General features: G+C 40.2%; 1 protein-coding gene across 4 annotated transcripts in view; it reads left to right on the plus strand.

Annotated features, from left to right (window-relative positions):
* Positions 1-390: 390 nt before the first annotated feature.
* Positions 391-19,755, plus strand: part of EPB41L5 (erythrocyte membrane protein band 4.1 like 5) — a 142,385-nt gene continuing 123,020 nt past the window's right edge. For 2 of the 4 annotated variants that reach the window (XM_047870924.1, XM_047870926.1), the window contains exons 1-2: positions 743-906; positions 8,959-9,146. In XM_047870924.1, coding sequence (XP_047726880.1) covers positions 840-906; positions 8,959-9,146 — 255 coding nt within the window. In that variant the 5' untranslated portion in view covers positions 743-839. Of the gene's footprint in view, positions 557-742; positions 907-8,958; positions 9,147-19,755 lie in introns of those variants that run through there. The other 2 variants (XM_047870927.1, XM_047870928.1) reach the window with 2 other exon arrangements.

Here is a 19,755-nt window from a genome sequence, read left to right on the forward strand (position 1 = left end):
AATGGGGCAGTAAATATTTGCTGAATGAATCAATTTCTTGGACGAATAGATGAATGAGTCTAGCGGCACCTGATGCTGGATTCCGAAAGCGCTAAGCTACCTTTGCGATAATACTGACTAATTTGGGGGCTCTCTGCCGGCGTGCACCCCCTCCGAAAGAGGAGGTCTGATAACCATGGTTGGATTTCGGCAGCGCCCCTTTAAACCAGCCGTGGACGCTGGGCCGCTAGCGCCGGTTGCAGATCCGGTAGGGCCTGGCATCGCCTGTTTAACCCGAGTCTCGCCCAGCCGGGAGATTTCCGGGGCGGTGTCATTGCCCATTTAAGATCAGAGCGCCCCGCCCCGGGGGCGGAGCTTAGAAGGGGCTTTAAGGGGCGGGCCGGCGGGAGGCTGGGGTCCTCCGCAGGATTAGCGCAGGGTGGGCGCGCGCCTTAGGCCGCCATTTCTTGGCGTCTCCAGAGGAGCCGCCCCCTCCTCAGTCTCTCTCGGGACCTCTTTCCTTCCGTCGCCGGCTCTCCGTGCAGTCTTCGCCACCGCGCCTCCGTCCCCAGCCCAGGTAAGTGCGAGGCCCAGTGGCCCCGGCCGCGCTGCCCGCACCCGGCTCCGTCCACGCCCCGCTTCGCCTCCCGGCTCGTGGGACCCGTTCCGGCCCGCGCCTGGGCTCCGTGCTCGCGGCCTCGTCTCGGGACCTCGCCTCCGGCCGCCGCTGCTTCCCCAGCCGGCCGGCAAAATATTAAACCTGCTGGGAGGGGAGGGGCGGCGGCGGCCAATCGGGCCCGGCCGCTGAGTTTCGGGCGATACCGTGAGCCGCAGCCGGGAGTCCGGGGCAAGGCCGGTTAATGTGTGCCGGCTCAACCCCTGCCCGGTCCCGACTCTCTCGTGAGTGGCCGAGGGTCGCCCTTCACCGTGAGTTCTCGAGTTAGCCGTCTGGTTGGCGAGGGGGATGTGGCAGGTCAAGGGAAAAACCCACCTCGAGTGTGTGTCACGGTTTTACAACAAAAACCCGGGTGGACTTCGGGGGTTGGTTTGCGTTTGACCGAAACTTCAGCCGCTTGGCAATTGTGAGAGGCAGGTGTGTTCCCAGCAATGGCGGGATCCGAAGGACCCTCCCCGCCCCCACTCGTGGAGCTGGGCGTGTTCTTCGTGGGTTCTTCGGTGTGTGAACTTTAATGGTACCTGTCACTACTTTTGTGGTTACTAAGTCTCATGAATTTTAGCTAAGGGCAAGAAGACCCAAGTCTTTTAAACCTCTCAGCCACATTTTAAATCAGTATCAGAAGTATTTTTTTTTAAGAGGGGAAGAATTACCCTTAACTCCATTTCTGGCATTGCTAACACGTTGTTGAACCCTACTTAAGATAGTGAATTATTCGTACATGTAAGCTAGTTTGCAGAGTTTTCTTCTTTTATAGGTAACCTTCGTTAGCAAATGATAGGTATTACTTCTGTGGAATTATTCTTTTACAAACGTTTTCTGTGTTGGGATTAGTGGGGCCAAAGGTATTAATATCTTCATGGCACTTCTGTATATGGGTATATTGCTTTATCAAAAAGCAATTGCCTACCAAAGAATGTGGCCATCAGTCACTTAGGAGCGGGTACATATTTCATGACAAACTTCTGAGTTTTTAGATTAAAAAAAAAAAAAAACACCTGCAGTTAATACAGTGTGTTTTTATGATTGTAAAGGAAACCTTCCTTGTTCATTGCTGAAAAATTAGAAATCACAGATTAAAAACTAGCACTAAAAAAACATATAAACCTACTCTCTGAGAATTCCACGGTATCATTTTAGTGTCAGAAGTTCTTTATTGAGTTCCTAATATGCTGATTACTATGCTAGCTAGGTCATCTTGCTGAATGAGTCAGACCAGGTCCTTGAGTCTTAGTGGGGAAGTACACAGTTAAAAAAATAATTAAACAATTGGGTGTTTAATTACAGTTTTCTAAGTGTTGAAAAGTCTGAGGGTATTGAAAGGAGTACCTCATTTAGACTCAGGAGTCAGGGAATGCTTTTCTGAGGAAATGGGGGAGACTTAAAGTGGAAAAAGAGCATTCCAGAAAGATGGAACAGCCGAAACAACAACAAAACAACAAAAAAGGCCTGCAGTTAAAAAGATTGTTGGATTGAGCAGAAGGGATACCAGAGCAGATTGAGCTGCTGGGAGTAGGCTGTCTGAAGGGTCAGGCAGGTAGGAGGAGGAGCTGCATCAGGGAGCAAGGCCACTAAAGGTTTTTAAACTGGGATCAGATTTGTGGTTGCTAAAAATCTGCTGTAGCGTTAAGAATGGAAATAGCAGTTGGGTGGAAAAAGTGAATTTTGAAACATCTTTTTTTCTTTAAATAATTTTTAAAAGCTCTTTTGACACCTTCATATATTCTTATTATAGAGGACTTTGGTACCTTCACATGACCCTCTCCAGAGATAACCTCCCTTAACAGTTGCATGTCTTAGTCCTTTTGCATACATGTAGGTATCCCACACCAGGGTGGGATAAAACTTAACCATTTTTCTCTGATTTCATTTTTAACTTAAAAATATTGTTGGTGTCTGAGTCCACTGTATTTAAAAAACAGCTGTGTTGTATGCCAGTTGATGTACCATAGTTTGTTTAACCGCTTGATGGACACATTTAAAATTGTAAGACAGTTATGCCCTGAAAATCCTTATTTCTACAGCTTGGATCACATCCTGTTTCTTTAGGATATCTTATCAGAAGTAGAATTGCCAAATGAAAGGGTATGCACGTAAACATTTTTTTTAAAGATTAACATTTTTTTTTTTTAACATTTATTTATTTTTGAGAGACAGAGACAGAGCATGAGTAGGGGAGGGGCAGACAGAGAGAGAGGGAGACACATAATCTGAAACAGGTTCCAGGCTCAGCTATCAGCACAGAATGTGGGGCTTGAAGCCATGAACTGTGAGATCATGACCTCGGTTGAAGTCAGACGTTGAACCAACTGAGCCACGTGGGTGCCACATTTAAAGATTTTTTTAAAAAGTGTATTCATTTTTGAAAGAGAATTCCCAGCAGGCTCTGCACCATCAGCACAGAGCCCAACTCAGGGCTTGAACCCAAAATTCACAAAATCATGACCTGAGCCAAAATCAAGAGTTGGACACTCACCTACTGAGCCACCCAGGCGTCCTTGCACATTAACATTTTTGATAGTGTGGCCAAATCTTCCAAAGAGGACAATGTGTGAGGGTGATTGTTTATCCCATATCCTTTTCAACACTGGCTGTCTTTTTATTTATTTTTATTTTTTTTATTTTAGAGAGAGAACACCAGCGGAGAAGAGAGGCAGAGGGGGAAGAGAAGGAATTAAGTTTATTTATTTTGAGAGACAGAGAGAGAGAGAGAGAGAAAGAGAGAGAAAGAGAGAGAGAGACCCCCAAGCAGGCTTTGCACTGTCAGTGCAGAGCCCATTGTGGGGCTCGAATCCATGAACCATGAGATATGACCTGAGCCGAAATCAAGAGTCGGGATGCCCAACTGAGCCACCCAGGTGCCCCTCATTTCTTTGACTTTAAATTCTTAGTCCATCAGAAATTTATTTTCATATACATTACTTTTTCTCTTTTTAAGTTTATTTATTTATTTTGAAAGAGAGTCAGTGAGTGCACACGGGGAAGGGGTGCAGAGAGAGAGGAAGAGAGAATCTCAAGTTGGCTCTATGCTGTCAGCGCAGAACCCAACTCAGACTCGAACTCACAAGCCATGAGATCATGGCCTGAGCCATGAGGTGCCCCTCATGTAAGTTGCTTTTATATTTGGTAAAAAGTAGTTGTGACATTTGGTTTTACGGTTCAGAATACATAGGTATTATATTGTGAAGAACCTTTGTTTTTTCTTAGCAGATTAACTGCTTGTATAATGAGTTTTTATTTTCAAGGGAGAAGATAAGGTAAAAGTCAGGAAGCTTGTTTTTTAGTTCATTTGCTTCCTAGGAATCTCTCAGTTGTGCATTTTGAACATTGTTTTCCCTAAGAAAAACTTTTATTTTGGAAAAATTCAACATACACAGAAGTAGAAGAATATAATGAACCCTCATATACCTATCGTAACAGCTCTGACAATGGCCAGTTACCTGGGCAATTTTAGTTTCTAGCCCCACTTAACTCCTTTCCTTGTATTATTTTGGTGCAAATACTAGGCATTGCATCATTTATAAGTATTTCTGTATGTATCTTTAAAAAAATAAGGACTTTTTGGGGAACATATCTTTAAACTATTGTATCTAAACTGTTGAACATATCTTTACACTATTGTATCTAAAAGAAAAAGGGCAGTAATTCGTTGGTTATCATAAACAAGCCAGTCAGTTTTCAAATGTGTGCATGTATAATTTATGTCCTTGGGAAGTTCAGATGACAACTGTCATGTCTTTGCTAGTTTACCTAATTACATAGGAGTATGCGTGCTTGTAAAATGAGGATTTATAGCAATTGAATTTTTAAATACATTGGTATTATTTCAGCATTTTGGCTTCTATTTTCATCATATTTACAAATGCATCTAGTTTAAAGCATCAACTGGTTATACAGGACTTCTTTAACATTTAGTTTAAATTTTTTAATTAGTTTATTTATTGTTTAATTTACATCCAAGTTAGCATATAGTGCAACAATGATTCGGGAGTAGATTGCTTAATGCCCCTTACCTATTTAGACCATCACCCCCGCCCCCCCAACACCTCCAGTAACCCTCTATCTGTTCTCTATATTTAAGAGTCTCTTATGTTTTGTCCTGCTCTCTGTTTTTATATTATTTTTGCTTCCCTTCCCTTCTGTTCATCTGTTTATTTTAAATTCTTCATATGAGTGTCATATGATATTTGTCTTTCTCTGACTAATTTCACTTAGCATATACTCTCCAGTTTCATCCACGTAGTGGCAAATAGCAAGATTTCATTCTTTTTGATTGCCGAGTAATACTCCATTGTATGTATATATACCACATCTTCTTTATCCATTCATCCATCGATGGACATTTGGGCTCTTTCCATACTTTGGCTATTGTCGATAGTGCTGCTATAAACATTGGGGTGCATATGCCCCTTCGAAACAGCACTTCTGTATCCCTTGGATAAATACCTAGTAGTGCAATTGCTGGGTTGTAGGGTAATTTTATTTTTAATTTTTTGAGGAACTTCCATACCATTTTCCATAGTGGCTGCACCAGTTTGCATTTCCACCAGCAGTGCAAAAGAGAGCCTCTTTCTTCACATCCTTGCCAACATCTGTTGTTGCCTGAATTGTTAATGTTAGCCATTCTGACTGGTGTGAGGTGGTATCCCATTGTGGTTTTGATTTGTATTTCCCTGATGATGAGTGATGTTGAGTATTTTTTATGTGTCTGTTAGCCATTTGGATGTCTTCTTTGGAGAAGTGTCTATTCATGTCTTTAGCCCATTTCTTCACTGGATTATTCATTTTTTGGGTGTTGAGTTTGATAACTTCTTTATAGATTTTGGATACTAACTCTTTATCTGATTGGTCATTTGGAAATACCTTCTTCCATTCTGTCGGTTGCCTTTTAGTTTTACCGATTGTTTTCCTTCGCTATGCAGAAGCTTTTTATTTTGATGAGGTCCCAATAGTTCATTTTTGCTTTGTTTCCCTTTCCTCCAGAGACATGTTGAGTAAGAAGTTGCTGTGGCCCATGTCAAAGAGGTTTTTGCCTGCTTTCTCCCCGAGGGTTTTGATGGCTTCCTGTCTTACATTTAGGTCTTTCATCATCCATTTTGAGTTTATTTTTTGTGTTTGGTGTAAGAAAGTGGTCCAGGTTCATTTTTCTGCATGTCGCTGTCCAGTTTTCCCATTACCAGCTGAAGAGACTGTCTTTATTCCATTGGATATTCTTTCCTGCTTTGTCAAAGATTAGTTGGCCATACATTTGTGGGTCCATTTCTGGGTTCTCTATTCTGTTCCATTGATCCGAGTGTCTGTTTTTGTGTCATAAACAGGACATCTTTAATGATAACATCAGACAACTTAAAAAAAAAAAATTAGATCCTAAATTGAATTAGGATCTAAAGTAGGTCCACGCATTGTGATTAACAGATATGTATGTATTTATTTATTATTTTTTTTTAATAAAAAATTTTTAATGTTTATTTGAGAGAGAGTGAGCGCGTGTGCAAGCAGAGCAAAAGCAGGGAGGGACAGAGAGACAGAGACACAGAATCTGAAGCAGGCTCCAGGCTCTGAGCTATCAGCACAGAGCCCAACACTGGGCTTGAACTCATGAACTGCAAGATTATGACCTGAGCTGAAGTCGGACGCTTAATTGACTGAGCCTCCCAGGCGCCTGAAAAGATGGATATATATTTTAAGTCTTTCTTATTAATCTGTAGTTTTCCTTACATCTCTTCCCCCCTTGCAATTTTTTTTTTAAATTTTTTTTTTCAACGTTTATTTATTTTTGGGACAGAGAGAGACAGAGCATGAATGGGGGAGGGGCAGAGAGAGAGGGAGACACAGAATCGGAAACAGGCTCCAGGCTCTGAGCCATCAGCCCAGAGCCCGACGCGGGGCTCGAATTCACGGACCGCGAGATCATGACCTGGCTGAAGTCGGACGCTTAACCGACTGCGCCACCCAGGCGCCTCCCCCCCCTTGCAATTTGTTGAATAAACTGAAATGTTTTAAACAACAAATTTATCATGTATGTTTTGTGCTTGTGTTTTCATGCAGACGCTTTTTAGCTATGATCTTTGATAATTTTTTCTCTCTAAAATATGCATACATTTTACATAAATTGCTCTGTGACGTAGTAGAAAGAGACCAATATTTGGAGCCAGAAAAATTAGACTTTGAGCCCCTCTCTTCATTATTTACTAAATAATGGACCTGGCCAATGGTCTCATTTATCGGACCCTTAGTTTACTCGTCAAAATAAGACAGTATTTTGGGGAGTTTTTCTAAGCAGCAAGTAAGATTCTTTACTAACCATTTATTGTACTTGTTGATGAAGTCTATTCAAAATAGAAATTGTGTCTTCAAGGAGCCAGTGATAAAGGAGACAGACATGTAAATGAATAATTAAAATCTGATTAGTGAAACAGTAAACAGTCTTCAAGTTTCAGTGGAAGTGTGATGATGGGAGTGACTCTTTGGCAATCAGAGAATGGTTCTCAGGGGAGGTATAGGTGGAATTGAATTAAATAGATCGGGATTTTCTGATACATGGGCTTTTGACATCTGGGTTAATAGTACCTTTCTTAGGCTGCTGAAATAGTACCTTTGTAAGGTGCAAAGGGAGCAGTGTCTGAAGAGAAACCTGGAGAGAAAGAGACAGGGCCAGATGTTCTATTTGAGTGCTTTTGTAAACCAAAAACCTATCTAAAATTTTATTTTCTTGGTGTTAAGCAGATGAACATAAAAATGACACCTCTTAGGGCTTTGCCAATTTACTCAATTATGTAGGAATATCCATACTTATCCATATGTGTGATATGTGTATGATCTTCAATTTATAGGCATTATTTTTTAATGTGCTGGTATTTAGTTTTAAATTACCTTTTAATCAAGTTTATAAGTGTAACTAGTTGAAAGTCATCTAATCCGAAGTCTTCTTTTGAAAAACAGTACTCTCCTGAGTTCTGTTCCCTTTAAGACAACCACTTTGATTTAAACATATTTTTACTGTCACTTCTTGATTTTTGGTTTCAGGAATTACCAGTTGAATTCCAACTAGGCAAAATGAGGAATTGGCTCTCTGTCCACATCTACCTTTATTATTTATCTTATAGTTACTTTATAGTTGTGTTTAGATCAATATTTAGTGTTTAGAGTATTATGAATATTTAAAATATTAGCTAAGTCATGTAGTATACTGTGATTCCTTTTTCTGCTTGACTTCTTGTTTTCTCTGGAATTAATAATTGTCTTATTTGCATAAATTAGACATTAGGTTAGCAAAGTAGTTTTTTTGGTGTTACCATTTTGTGTTTGTTGTACTTTTAAGATTACTAAACCTGTCTCTTAATAAAGACATGAAAGGGAACGGCATTAACATAATTTAACATTATAAAGAATTGATTTTACTAAATAGCAATTTAAAATATGTAAGAAATAGAATATTTGATAACAACATAAAATTTGGATTATATTTGTATTTTAGCTGAAATAGGTGATTTTTTAAAAAAAGATTTTATCTTTAGTAATTTTTTTTTAATGTTTTTATTTTTGAGAGAGAGAGAGAGAGAGAGAGAGAGAGAGAGAGAGAGAGATTGAGAAACAGAGCACAAGTGGGGAAGGGGCAGAGAAAGAAAGGGAGACAGAATCCAAAGCGGGCTCCAGGCTCCGAGCTGTCAGCACAGAGCCCTGCACGGGGCCCGAACCCACAGACCACACGATCATGAACTGAGCCAAAGTTGGGCGCTTAACCAACTGAGCCACCCAGGCGCCCTTTAAAGATTTTATCTTTAAATAATCTCCCCACCCAGTGTGGGGCTCAAATTTGTAATCCCAAGATAAAGCATCGTGTGCTCCACCCACTGAGCCAGCTAGGCACCCCTTTTTGTGTTTTTACTGTGATTGCTCAGAAAAGAAGTGATACTTCTTAGGATTGTTAGTGATCATCAAAGGATACTTTAGTGAATGGATTGTTTCCTAACATTTGTAGAGGTATACGGCTATTGTACATGAAATTCATTGATCCAAAAGACCTGATAAGCTTAATTAATGTTTGTTGTCTTCTGTCACCTCCTTATAAAATAGTCCAGTAAGTTTAGAAATGCTGTAAATTATAGCTCTATTTTATATAAAAGTCTTCAAAAACTTGGAATTAAAGTAGCCAGTTTTAATTAGTTTTTTCAAATTTATTTGACCAGCAACCTTTTTTAATAGTGTATCCTAATACCATAGGATTTTAGTAAATAACACCATATGTCTGACTGCATATTGTGGGGAGTCTTCTGATACTTTTTTCTGTCTGGTTTTTACAGTGACAAAAATGCTGAGCTTCTTCCGTAGAACACTTGGGCGTCGGTCAATGCGTAAACATGCCGAGAAGGAACGACTCCGAGAAGCTCAACGAGCTTCCACGCACATTCCTGCAGCTGGAGACTCTAAGTCCATCATCACATGTCGGGTGTCTCTTCTGGATGGTACTGATGTTAGTGTGGACTTGCCGGTATGTAGGTCCTGCTGAACTTTTGCAAATTCTATATGAGACCACTTTCTGCATTTGAATTCTCTACTGTTACCTTCCTGGGGAAGTTAGGTAATATAGGTTAGTATGCATCAGGCACTGTAATGTTCAAGTACACGGATCAGGTAACCTTAGATACCCAGAATGAAAATATTTCTTTGGGATTAGTGGAACTTAACCTGAAATATTTAAATGATAAGGCGGTTATTGGCACAAAACATTTGTGTGTTTATGTGTGTTCCTTAGGGTAGCTACATATAGGGTACTCTAGTGGATTTTTCACAATCCTTATTGAGCAGTCATTAAAGTAATGAGAATCTTTGGGAATGACAATGATACTTACATGTATACTACAGAACTTTTAGTACTCTATACTTTTCTGTAATTTTCAAAACACTCCTCACTTTTTTCAAAATAAATACTTCTTCAGCAGTTTAGTGTGCTTGCAGAAATTTTAATGAAATGGGGTAAAAGGACTTCATACTCATCAGCTCTGTCTATCCCTTTGCTCCCAAACTAGTTTGCGGGGCAGATTTTTTATACACTGTAATCTTTATTTCAAGACAGGATGTTGTAATTTTATTCAAATTTTAGGTGGTTTCTTTTTCCAGTTAATGAATATATAATTATAATTCACTATGAAACAATCTGATATATTTGAAAGGGATTGACTTATTCCTTATAGGCCTTTTTGAGGGGCAGAAGAGGTAGCTATATGGTTTAGGGGGAGTTGAGTTTCTCTCTAAGCTATTTACTAATACCAAATGTCTTTGTTCTGCATTAAAAGATTTATGTAACTAAGCTGTAAAATGTGTGATTGGATGTGTCATTGGATGTTCCCTACTATCTTCCCTCCCTACACATTCTTTTTAGTATACATCTATATACCCAAAATGCAATAAAAAAGTCTTTGTGCGAGGTGGTAGCGTAAATGCTGCTACACTACACAGTTGAATAAACTCTAGAAGACCTTTAACTTAACCTTTAACTCACAGTGACAGAATAAGGAATTGGATAGTTTAAACGAATATTCTGATTAATTGAATAATTTAGAATGTACTAGGCACGTGCCTTACACATCTTAAGAGTAATAGAACGTGATTAAATTAAACATAGGGTTTCTTAAAGTGTTTTGAAGTTGTCATCATGAGTACGTATTTATTATCTTTCTATGTTAGACTGGACATCTTTAGGGTTTTTGATTCTGGAATACTTGAAGGCATTTACATTTTCTTCCTGTAAGGCTTCTTGAGGGTTTGTCAGACATTCCAGTATGTGATACTTTGTGAGGAGTTTTCATATTCATTTCTTTCTTGATAAGTATCTTAAGAGTTTTGTGTACTATTCCATTAAAATATCATTAGATATGTGATAAAAAGCTTGAGATTGCTGTGTAAGAGACCAGAAAGAAGTTTATTATTACCTAATGGTTGAAGTATGAAGTCTCACGGTTGTTGATGGGGGGGCTGATACTAGGAAAATAGGCTTTGTGAAAGAGGTTTTTAAAGAGATAGGCTAGGGGCGCCTGGGTGGCTCAGTCGGTTGAGCGTCCGACTTTGGCTCAGGTCATGATCTTGCGGTCTGTGACTTCAGGCCCCATGTCGAGCTCTGTGCTGACAGCTCGGAGCCTGGAGCCTGCTTCGGATTCTGTGTTTCCCTCTCTCTCTACCACTCCCCTGCTCATGCCCTGCCTGTCTCTCTCTGTCAAAAATAAACATTGAAAAAAATAAAAAAAAATATCATTAGATATGTGATAAAAAGCTTGAGATTGCTGTTTTAAGAGACCAGAAAGAAGTTTCTTATTACCTAATGTTTGAAGTATGAAGTCTCACGGTTGTTGATGGAGGGACTGATACTAGGAAAATAGGCTTTGTAAAAGAGCTTTTTAAAGAGACAGGCTAGGGGTACCTGGGTGACTCAGTCAGTTAAGCGTCTGACCTCGGTTCAGGTCATGATCTTGCAGTCTGTGGGTTTGAGCTCCACGTTGGGCTCTGTGCTGACAGCTCAGAGCCTGGAGCCTGCTTCGGGGTCTGTGTCTCCCTCTCTGCTCCCTCCCTCCCCCCGCCAAATAAACATTAAAAATTTTTTTAAAGAGGCAGGGTAGAGTGGAGGAGAAGCTGCACTAGTTTTGTTTGCTTGTTTGTTTGTTTGTTTTTAATTTATAAAATATTTAGTTTTGAGACAGGCAGAGAGAGCATGAGCAGGGGAGGGGCAGAGAAAGGGAGGGAGACACAGAATCTGAAGCAGGTTTCAAGCTCTGAGCTGTCAGCATAGAGCCCAGCACAGGGCTTGAACCCACAAACCATGAGATCGTGACCTGAGCTTAACCAACTGAGCCATTCAGGTGCCCCAAAATAACTCGGTTTTTTTTTTTTTGTTTTTTTTTTTTAAATTTTTAAAAATATTTATTTGTTTTTGAGAGAGACAGAGTGCAAGTGGAGGAGGTGCACAGAGAGAGAGAGAGACACAGAATCCTGAAGAAGGCTCCAGGCTCTGAGCTGTCAGCACAGAACCCGATCCGATGCAGGGCCTGAACTCATGAACTGCGAGATCATAACCTGAGCCTAAGTCGGATGCTTAACTGACTGAGTCACCCAGGTGCCCCCAGCACTAGGTTTTAAAGTAGTGGAACAAATGGCTAGTGACTGGTATAGAATGGTTTCCTATGCTTGGTATGCTCAGTAGTGTGGATGTGATTGCTTGATCAAGGCCAGAAATACTAGCTGACCTCTCACATAGACAATTGCAGTGAAAAAGCCAAGAGTTTTAGGTTTGACTCTTTGGGGAACTAGAACAATTGCCTTTTCAGCTCTGCAGGTGAAATCCTAGAGTTGGTAAACTAATTCTAGATCCTTTCATGGGTATAAAATGGGCATTGGCCTGCCAGCTAAACTGTTTTACTAAAAAAAAATAGACCAGAGGAATGTTAATTTCTAAAAAAGAAAGTCCCCCCCCCTTTTTTTTTATTTAGCTTCTCAACCAGTCTAGTGTTATTCCGAAAGAGGATTTAGAATTGATTTTAGAAATTGGATGAAGCATATACTCATTTCCCACTAGGATTAAGGTCACTAGTGATCATAACAAACCAGTGTGGAACTAAGATGATTGCCTAGGCAATATGTAAATGATCATCAGTGATTAAATAGAGTGCTTTAAATCTTCGGACTTCAACTTAGTATATACTGGTAGTATGGCCATTTTTTCCTTTTGCTGACTTCTTCCTCTCAAAGCTGAGGGAGGGATTTAATTATCTTCTCTCCTCCCCACCTACCCCCCCTCCCCCTTTTTAAGAAATAACTACAGAAATGCCTAATGCCTTTTGGTGAATGATGAAAGCATCGGGTGGAAATTTCTGACTGATGTTTTTTTTTAATTTTTCTTTTTTAAAATTTTTTTTTTCAACGTTTATTTATTTTTGGGACAGAGAGAGACAGAGCATGAACAGGGGAGGGGCAGAGAGAGAGGGAGACACAGAATCGGAAGCAGGCTCCAGGCTCCGAGCCATCAGCCCAGAGCCCGACGCGGGGCTCGAACTCACGGACCGCGAGATCGTGACCTGGCTGAAGTCGGACGCTTAACCGACTGCGCCACCCAGGCGCCCCAATTTCTGACTGATTTTTAAATTTTCTCTTTGGAAATGGCCACAGAAACTTTGTTGATTTATGATCTTAGTGTTTAGTAATAGCCTGTCTTGTATCATTCTGCATCTTTCGAACTTTAATAGAAAATGTTTGATTAACCAATTTGGTAATTTAATAAACCTGTTTTGCTGATGTAGATGCTGAAGGCTTTAAATTATATAGCCCATGTGTGGTTATACTTTTATTTATTATATATATGTTTTTAATTTTTTTAATGTTTATTTTAGAGAGAGAGAGAACGTGAGTGGGGAGGGGCAGAGAGAGGCATTGTTAAGATGGCAGCATACCCCATGTTGATCTATAGAGTCAACATAATCCTCACCAGAGTACCAGTTGATTCGTTTATAGAAATTGACAAGCTGATTTAAAAATTCATGTGGAATTGCAAGGGACTCAGAATAGCCAAAACAATACTGGAAAGTAGCAGGACTCACACTTTCTAGGTGTTTGTTTTTTTTTTGAGCAAGAACATGCTCATATGCACCCCAGCAGGGGAGAGGGGCAGAGGGAAGAGATAGAGAATCTTAAGCAGGTTTCATGCTGAGTGTGGAGCCCAACATAGGGCCTGGTCCCATGACCCTGGGATCCTGACTTGAACCGAAATCAAGAGTTGGATTTAACCAACTGAGCCACCCAGACGCCCCTCATACTTCCTGGTTTTAAGCCTACTGTAAAACAACACTAATCAAGATGGTGTGCTACTGGCACAAGAATAGGCACGTAGGGGTGCCTGACTGGCTTGGTCAGTGGAGCATGGAACTCTTGATCTCGGGGTTGTGAGTTTGAGCCCTGTTTTGGGTGTAGAAATTACTTAAAAATAAAATCTTAAATGGGGCGCGTGGGTGGCTCAGTTAAAGGTCTGACTTCAGCTCAGGTCATGATCTCGCTGTTCGTGAGTTCGAGGCCCACGTCGGGCTCTGTGCTGACAGCTTGGAGACTGAAGCCTGCTTCAGATTCTGTGTCTCTCTCTCATTCTGCTGTTACCCCTCTCTAGCGTGCGCTTTCTCTCTCTCTCTCTCTCTCTCTCTCTCTCTCTCAAAAATAAACAATAATAGGGGCGCCTGGGTGGCGCAGTCGGTTAAGCGTCCGACTTCAGCCAGGTCACGATCTCGCGGTCCGGGAGTTCGAGCCCCGTGTCAGGCTCTGGGCTGATGGCTCGGAGCCTGGAGCCTGTTTCCGATTCTGTGTCTCCCTCTCTCTCTGCCCCTCCCCCGTTCATGCTCTGTCTCTCTCTGTCGCAAAAATAAATAAACGTTGAAAAAAAAAATTAAAAAAAAAAAAACAATAATAAACATTAAAAAAAATTCCATTGTATGATACATTGTATTTTGTTTATCCATTCATCAGTTGGTGGACATTTGGGTTGTGTCCAGCTTTTAGCTACTGTGAATAGTGCTGCCATGAATATTCTTGTACAAGTGTTTGTTGGAATACATGTTTTCAGTTCTTTGGGGTGTGATATCTAGGAGTGGAATTGCTGGGTCATATGATAATTCTGTGTTTAATTTTTTGTGGAACCGACAAATTGTTTTCTGTAGCAGCTGTATCATTTTACATACCCACCAGTAATGTAGGAGGGCTCCAGTGTCTCCACATCCTCAACACTTGTTATTTTCCATTTTTTTGATTATAGTCATCTTAGAGGATGTGAGGTGATATCTCATTATGGTTTTGATTTGTAGTTTTATTTAAAAAAAATTTTTTTTAATGTTTATTTATTTTAGAGAGAGAGACAGAGAGCACGCAAGGGAGGGGCAGAGAGAGAGGGAGGCATAGAATCTGAAGCAGGCTCTAGGCTCTGAGCTGTCAGCATAGAGCCCAATACAGGGCTTGAACCCACAAACTGTGAGATCATGACCTGGGCCAAAGTTAAATGCTTCACTGACTGAGGCACCCAGGCGCCCTGATTTATAGTTTTCTTTTTTTTCTTTTTTTTAAATTTTTTTTTTCAACGTTTTTTATTTATTTTTGGGACAGAGAGAGACAGAGCATGAACGGGGGAGGGGCAGAGAGAGAGGGAGACACAGAATCGGAAACAGGCTCCAGGCTCTGAGCCATCAGCCCAGAGCCCGACGCGGGGCTCGAACTCCCGGACCGCGAGATCGTGACCTGGCTGAAGTCGGACGCTTAACCGACTGCGCCACCCAGGCACCCCTGATTTATAGTTTTCTAATGATTACTGATGAGCATCTTTTTATATGCTTACTGGCCATTTTTACATTGTCTTTGGAGAAATGTCCATTCAAACCCTTTGCTCACTTATTTCTTTTAATTGTGTTTATTTTTCTTAAAATTTTTTTCATGTTTATTATTCTGAGAGAGAGGGTGTGAGCAGGGCAGGGGCAGAGAGAGAATCCCAAGCAGGCTCCATGCTGTCAGCACACAGCCTACATGAAACCAAACTGTGAGATCATGACCTGAGCCGAAATCAAGAGTTGGACTGTTAACTGAGCCACCCAGGTGCCCCTATTCCTTTTAATTAACAAAAATTTTTTGGTGTGTTCTTATCTGGCTTTTAAAGTGAAAAAAAATTTGGGGCACCTGGCTGGGTCAGTCGGTTAAGCGTCCGACTTTGGTTCAGGTCATGGTCTCGTGGTTCGTGAGTTTGATTCCCATGTCAGGCTCTGTGTAGATGGCGCAGAGCCTGGAGCCTGCTTCAGATTCTGTGACTTCCTCAGTCTCTGTCCCTTCCCCACTCATGCTGTGTCTTTGTCTCTTGAAAAATAAACATTAAAAAAATTTTAAATGAAAAGAATTTTTAAAAAAATTTTAATTGCAGTATAGTTGACATACAGTATTATATTATTAGTATCAGGTATATAACACAGTGATTAGGCAGTTGTATGCACATTATGAAATGCTTGCCATGAGTGTAATTACCATCTGTCACCAAACAAAGTTATTACGCTATTTTTCCAATGCTGTGCTTTTCATCACTGTGATTATTTTATAACTGGAAGTTTGTATATCTGGGTCCCCTTCACCTATTTGACCCATCCCACCCACCTGCCTCCCCTTTGGCAATCATTAACTTATCCTCTGTATTCATGAATCTGTTTGTTTTTTTGTGTGTTTTGTTCATTTGGTTTTTAGATTGTGCACATAAGTGAAATTATATGGTATTTGTTTTCCTGTGTCTGACTTATTTCACTTCGTATAATACCCTCTAGGTCCATCCATGTTGTCACAGATGGCAAGAATTCATTCTTTTTTTTTTATGACTGAGTAATATTCCATTGTGTATATACACCACATCTTCTTTATTGATTCATCTATTGGTGGACATTTAGGTTGGTTCCATATCTTGGCTATTGTAAATACTGCAGTAAACATAGGGGTGCATATATCTTTTTGACAAGCATTTTTGTTTGTGTAAGTACTCACCAGTGGAATTACTGGATTATATGGTATTTCTGTTTTTAATTTTTTGAGGAACCTTCCTACTGTTTTCCATAGTGGCTGTACCACTTTATATTCCCACTAGCAGTGCATGAGGGTTCCCTTTTCCTACACATTCTTATTTCTGCCCAACACTTATTTCTTGTCTTTTTTGATACTAGACATTCTGATAGGTGTGAGGTGATAACTGTGGTTTTGATTTGCATTTCCCTGAGGGTTAGTGATGTTGAGTATATTTTCATGTGTCTGTTGGCCATCTGTATGGCTTCTTTGAAAAATTGTCTATTCATGTCCTCCCTTTTTTAATTGAATTATTTGTTTTTTGGGTGTTTAGTTTTATGAGTTCTTTATATATTTTGGGTATTAACATCTTGTTGGACATATCATTTGCAAGTATCTTCTCCTGGTCAGTAGGTTTCCTTTTCATTTTGTTGGTGGTTTCTTTCACTGTGCAAAGGTTTTTTAGTTTGATATAGTTCTAATGTTTATTTTTGTTTTGTTTCTCTTGTGTGAGGAGGGTTATCCAGAAAAATATTGCTAAGGTCAGTGTCTGAGAGATTACTGCCTATATTTTCTTTTGGAAGTTTTATGGTTTCAGGTCTCACAGTTAGGTCTTTAATCCATGTTGAGTTAATTTTTGTATATGATATAAGATAGTGGTCTTGTTTCATTCTTTTGCATATGACTATCCTGTTTACCCAGTCCCACTTATTGAAGAGACTGTCTTTCCCCTAGTGTATATTTTTGCTTCATTTGTTGTAGATTAAGTAGGCATATAAGCATGGATTTATTTCTGGGTTCTCTGTCCTTTTCCATTGATCTATGTGTCTGTTTTTGTGCCAGTACCATACTGCTTTTGTTAATATAACTTTGTAGTATAAAAAAATAGCTTTGTAGTGTAGTTTCAAGTTTGGGGTTGTGAGATCTCCAGCCTTGTTCTTTCTCAAGATAGCTTTGGTTATGGTCATTTGATTTATGATGAGGGTTCCAGAGCCATTTATTGGGGGAAAGAATAGTCTTTTCAACCAGTGGTGGTAGGAGAACTGGATAGCCATATATGAGAGAATAAAGTGAAGTTGAAACTTTAGCTGACACCATATACAAAAGTTAACTCAAAATGGACCAAAGACCTAAACAGAAAAGTAAGACGATAAGACTCTTAAAACAAAATGTAGGGATAAATCTTCATGACCTTGGATTTGGTTTTTTAGGTATGACATGAAAAACATGGACAACAAAATAAAAAAAAAAATAAGTTGGACTTTTATCAAAATGAAGAACTTTTGTGTCTCAAAGGCCATCATCAAGAAACTGAAAAGATTCTCAGAATGGGAAAGAGTATTTGTAGGTTACATATTTGATAAGCACTTACGTCTAGAATATATAAAGAACTGTTACAACCCAATAATAAAAAGACAACCCAATTAAATTTTTTTTATGTTTATTTATTTTTGAGACACAGAGCAGGAGTTGGGGGGGGCGGGGAGCAAAGAGAGGGAGACACGGAATTCGAAGCAGGCTCTAGGCTCCGAGCTGTCCACACAGAGCCTGACGTGGGGCTCCAACCATGAACCATGAGATCATGACTTGAGCCGAAGTTGGATGCTTAACCAACTGAGCCACCCAGGCGTCCCAAAGACAACACACTGAAAATGGGCAATGGGGTGCCTGGGTGGCTTGGTCTGTTAAGTGTCCAACTCTTGATTTGGGCTCAGGTCATGATTTTATGGTCGTGAGATTGAGCCCTGTGTCAGGCTCCACACTGGGATGGAGCCTGCTTAGGATTCTCTCTCTCTCCCTCTCCGTCTGCTTCTCTGCTCACACTCTCTCTTTAAGAAAAAAAAAAAAAAAAAGGATGGGGGGCAAAGGATCTGAATAGACCCTTCTCCATATAAGATATGCAAATGACCGATAGGCACATGAAATGATGCTTGACATCATTAGTCATCAGAGAAACGCAAATCACAACCATGGTGAGATACTACATGTCAACTGTGAAAGTTAAAATGAAGATGTCAGATAATACTAAGTGTTGGTGAGAATGTGGAGAAACTTTAACACTCTTACATTTTTGACGGTCCTATAAATTGTACAACTGCTTTGCATTATAGCCTACAGTTCCTCAGGTGATTAAACATAGTTTACCATGTGACCCAGCAATTCTACTTTTAGGTATGTATCCAAGAGAATTGAAAACATAGGTTTAGACAAAAACTTGTACACAGATGATCGTAACAGCGTTATTCTTACTATCCAAAAGGTGGGAAAAAAAAAACCCAGCTATCTCTCAAAAGTTGAATGGATAAACAAAATGTGTTATATCCATATAATGGGATATTATTTGGCCATGAAGGAAATGAAGTTCTGATACATGCTACATGGGTGAACTTTGAAAACATTGGCTAGGTGAAAGAAGCCAGTCACAAAGGACGACATATTATATGATTCCATTTATATGAAAGTCCAGAATAAAGAAATCCATATGAAAAAAAAATGTAGATTAGTGGTTTGGTGGTTGCCTAGGGCAGATGGGTAGGGACTGAGGGAGTGGTGGGAATGGTGGTTGGAGCAAAAGCTAAAAAATACAAGGTTTCTTTTTGAGGTATGAAGATGTTTTGAAATTGTGATGGTTGTACATATCTGTGATTATACCTTTGAATTTTGTACTTAAAAAAAATTAATGTTTATTTTTGAGAGACAGAGTGTGAGTCAGAGAGGGGCAGAGAGAGAGAGGGAGACATGAAATCCAGGCTCTGAGCTGTCAGCACAGAGCCCAACATGGGGCTCAAACTCACAAACCATGAGATCATGACCTGAGCCGAGGTCAGACACTTAACTGACGGAGCCACCTAGGTGCCCCTGAAGTTAGTACTTTTAATAGGTGAATGATATGTGAATTATATCTCACACCTGTTTTTAAAGATGCATGGGATTTTGCATACTTGTGTTATATTCCATTTAACGTTTTTTTTTAGCACTCAAGAGACATGATTTAGAGTTGGTTTCCTTGATTCATTACAGGAAAACAAAATCTGGAGACTGAATATTAATGAAGGCACACGATGATGGGGCTGTGGACTAATCGTGGCAGTGAGACTGCAGGAGAAGGAATGCTTAGTACATGGATATGGTGCAGGGAAGAAAGTGGAGATCAGACCTGAGTAAAATACAATTTCGCTGTGGTGGAGTGGGGGATATTGATTGTGTGGAAGATCATGAGAGCATAGTCTGCTGTCACTGAGAGGAGTAAAAGAATGAAGCGGAAAAAGGAGGGCCCTATGATGGAGTGGTGCAATGATGTGTTTAGAAGCCAGATTTAGAGGGCTTAAAGCAGGGGAGCCTAGGTGGCTCTGTCAGTTAAGCCTCCAACTCTCTTGGTTTCGGCTCGGGTCATGATTTCTCGGTTTGTGAGTTCAAACGCGTGCTGACACTGTGGAGCCTGCTTGGTATTCTCTCTCTCCTTTCTCCCTCTCTCTCTGCTCCTCCCTTGCTCGCGTGCTCTGTCTCTCTCTCTCTCTCAAAATAAGTAAACTTAAAAAAATCTCTGAAAA

The sequence above is a fragment of the Prionailurus viverrinus genome, chromosome C1, assembly GCF_022837055.1.
Source record: "Prionailurus viverrinus isolate Anna chromosome C1, UM_Priviv_1.0, whole genome shotgun sequence".
Taxonomy (NCBI): domain Eukaryota; kingdom Metazoa; phylum Chordata; class Mammalia; order Carnivora; family Felidae; genus Prionailurus; species Prionailurus viverrinus.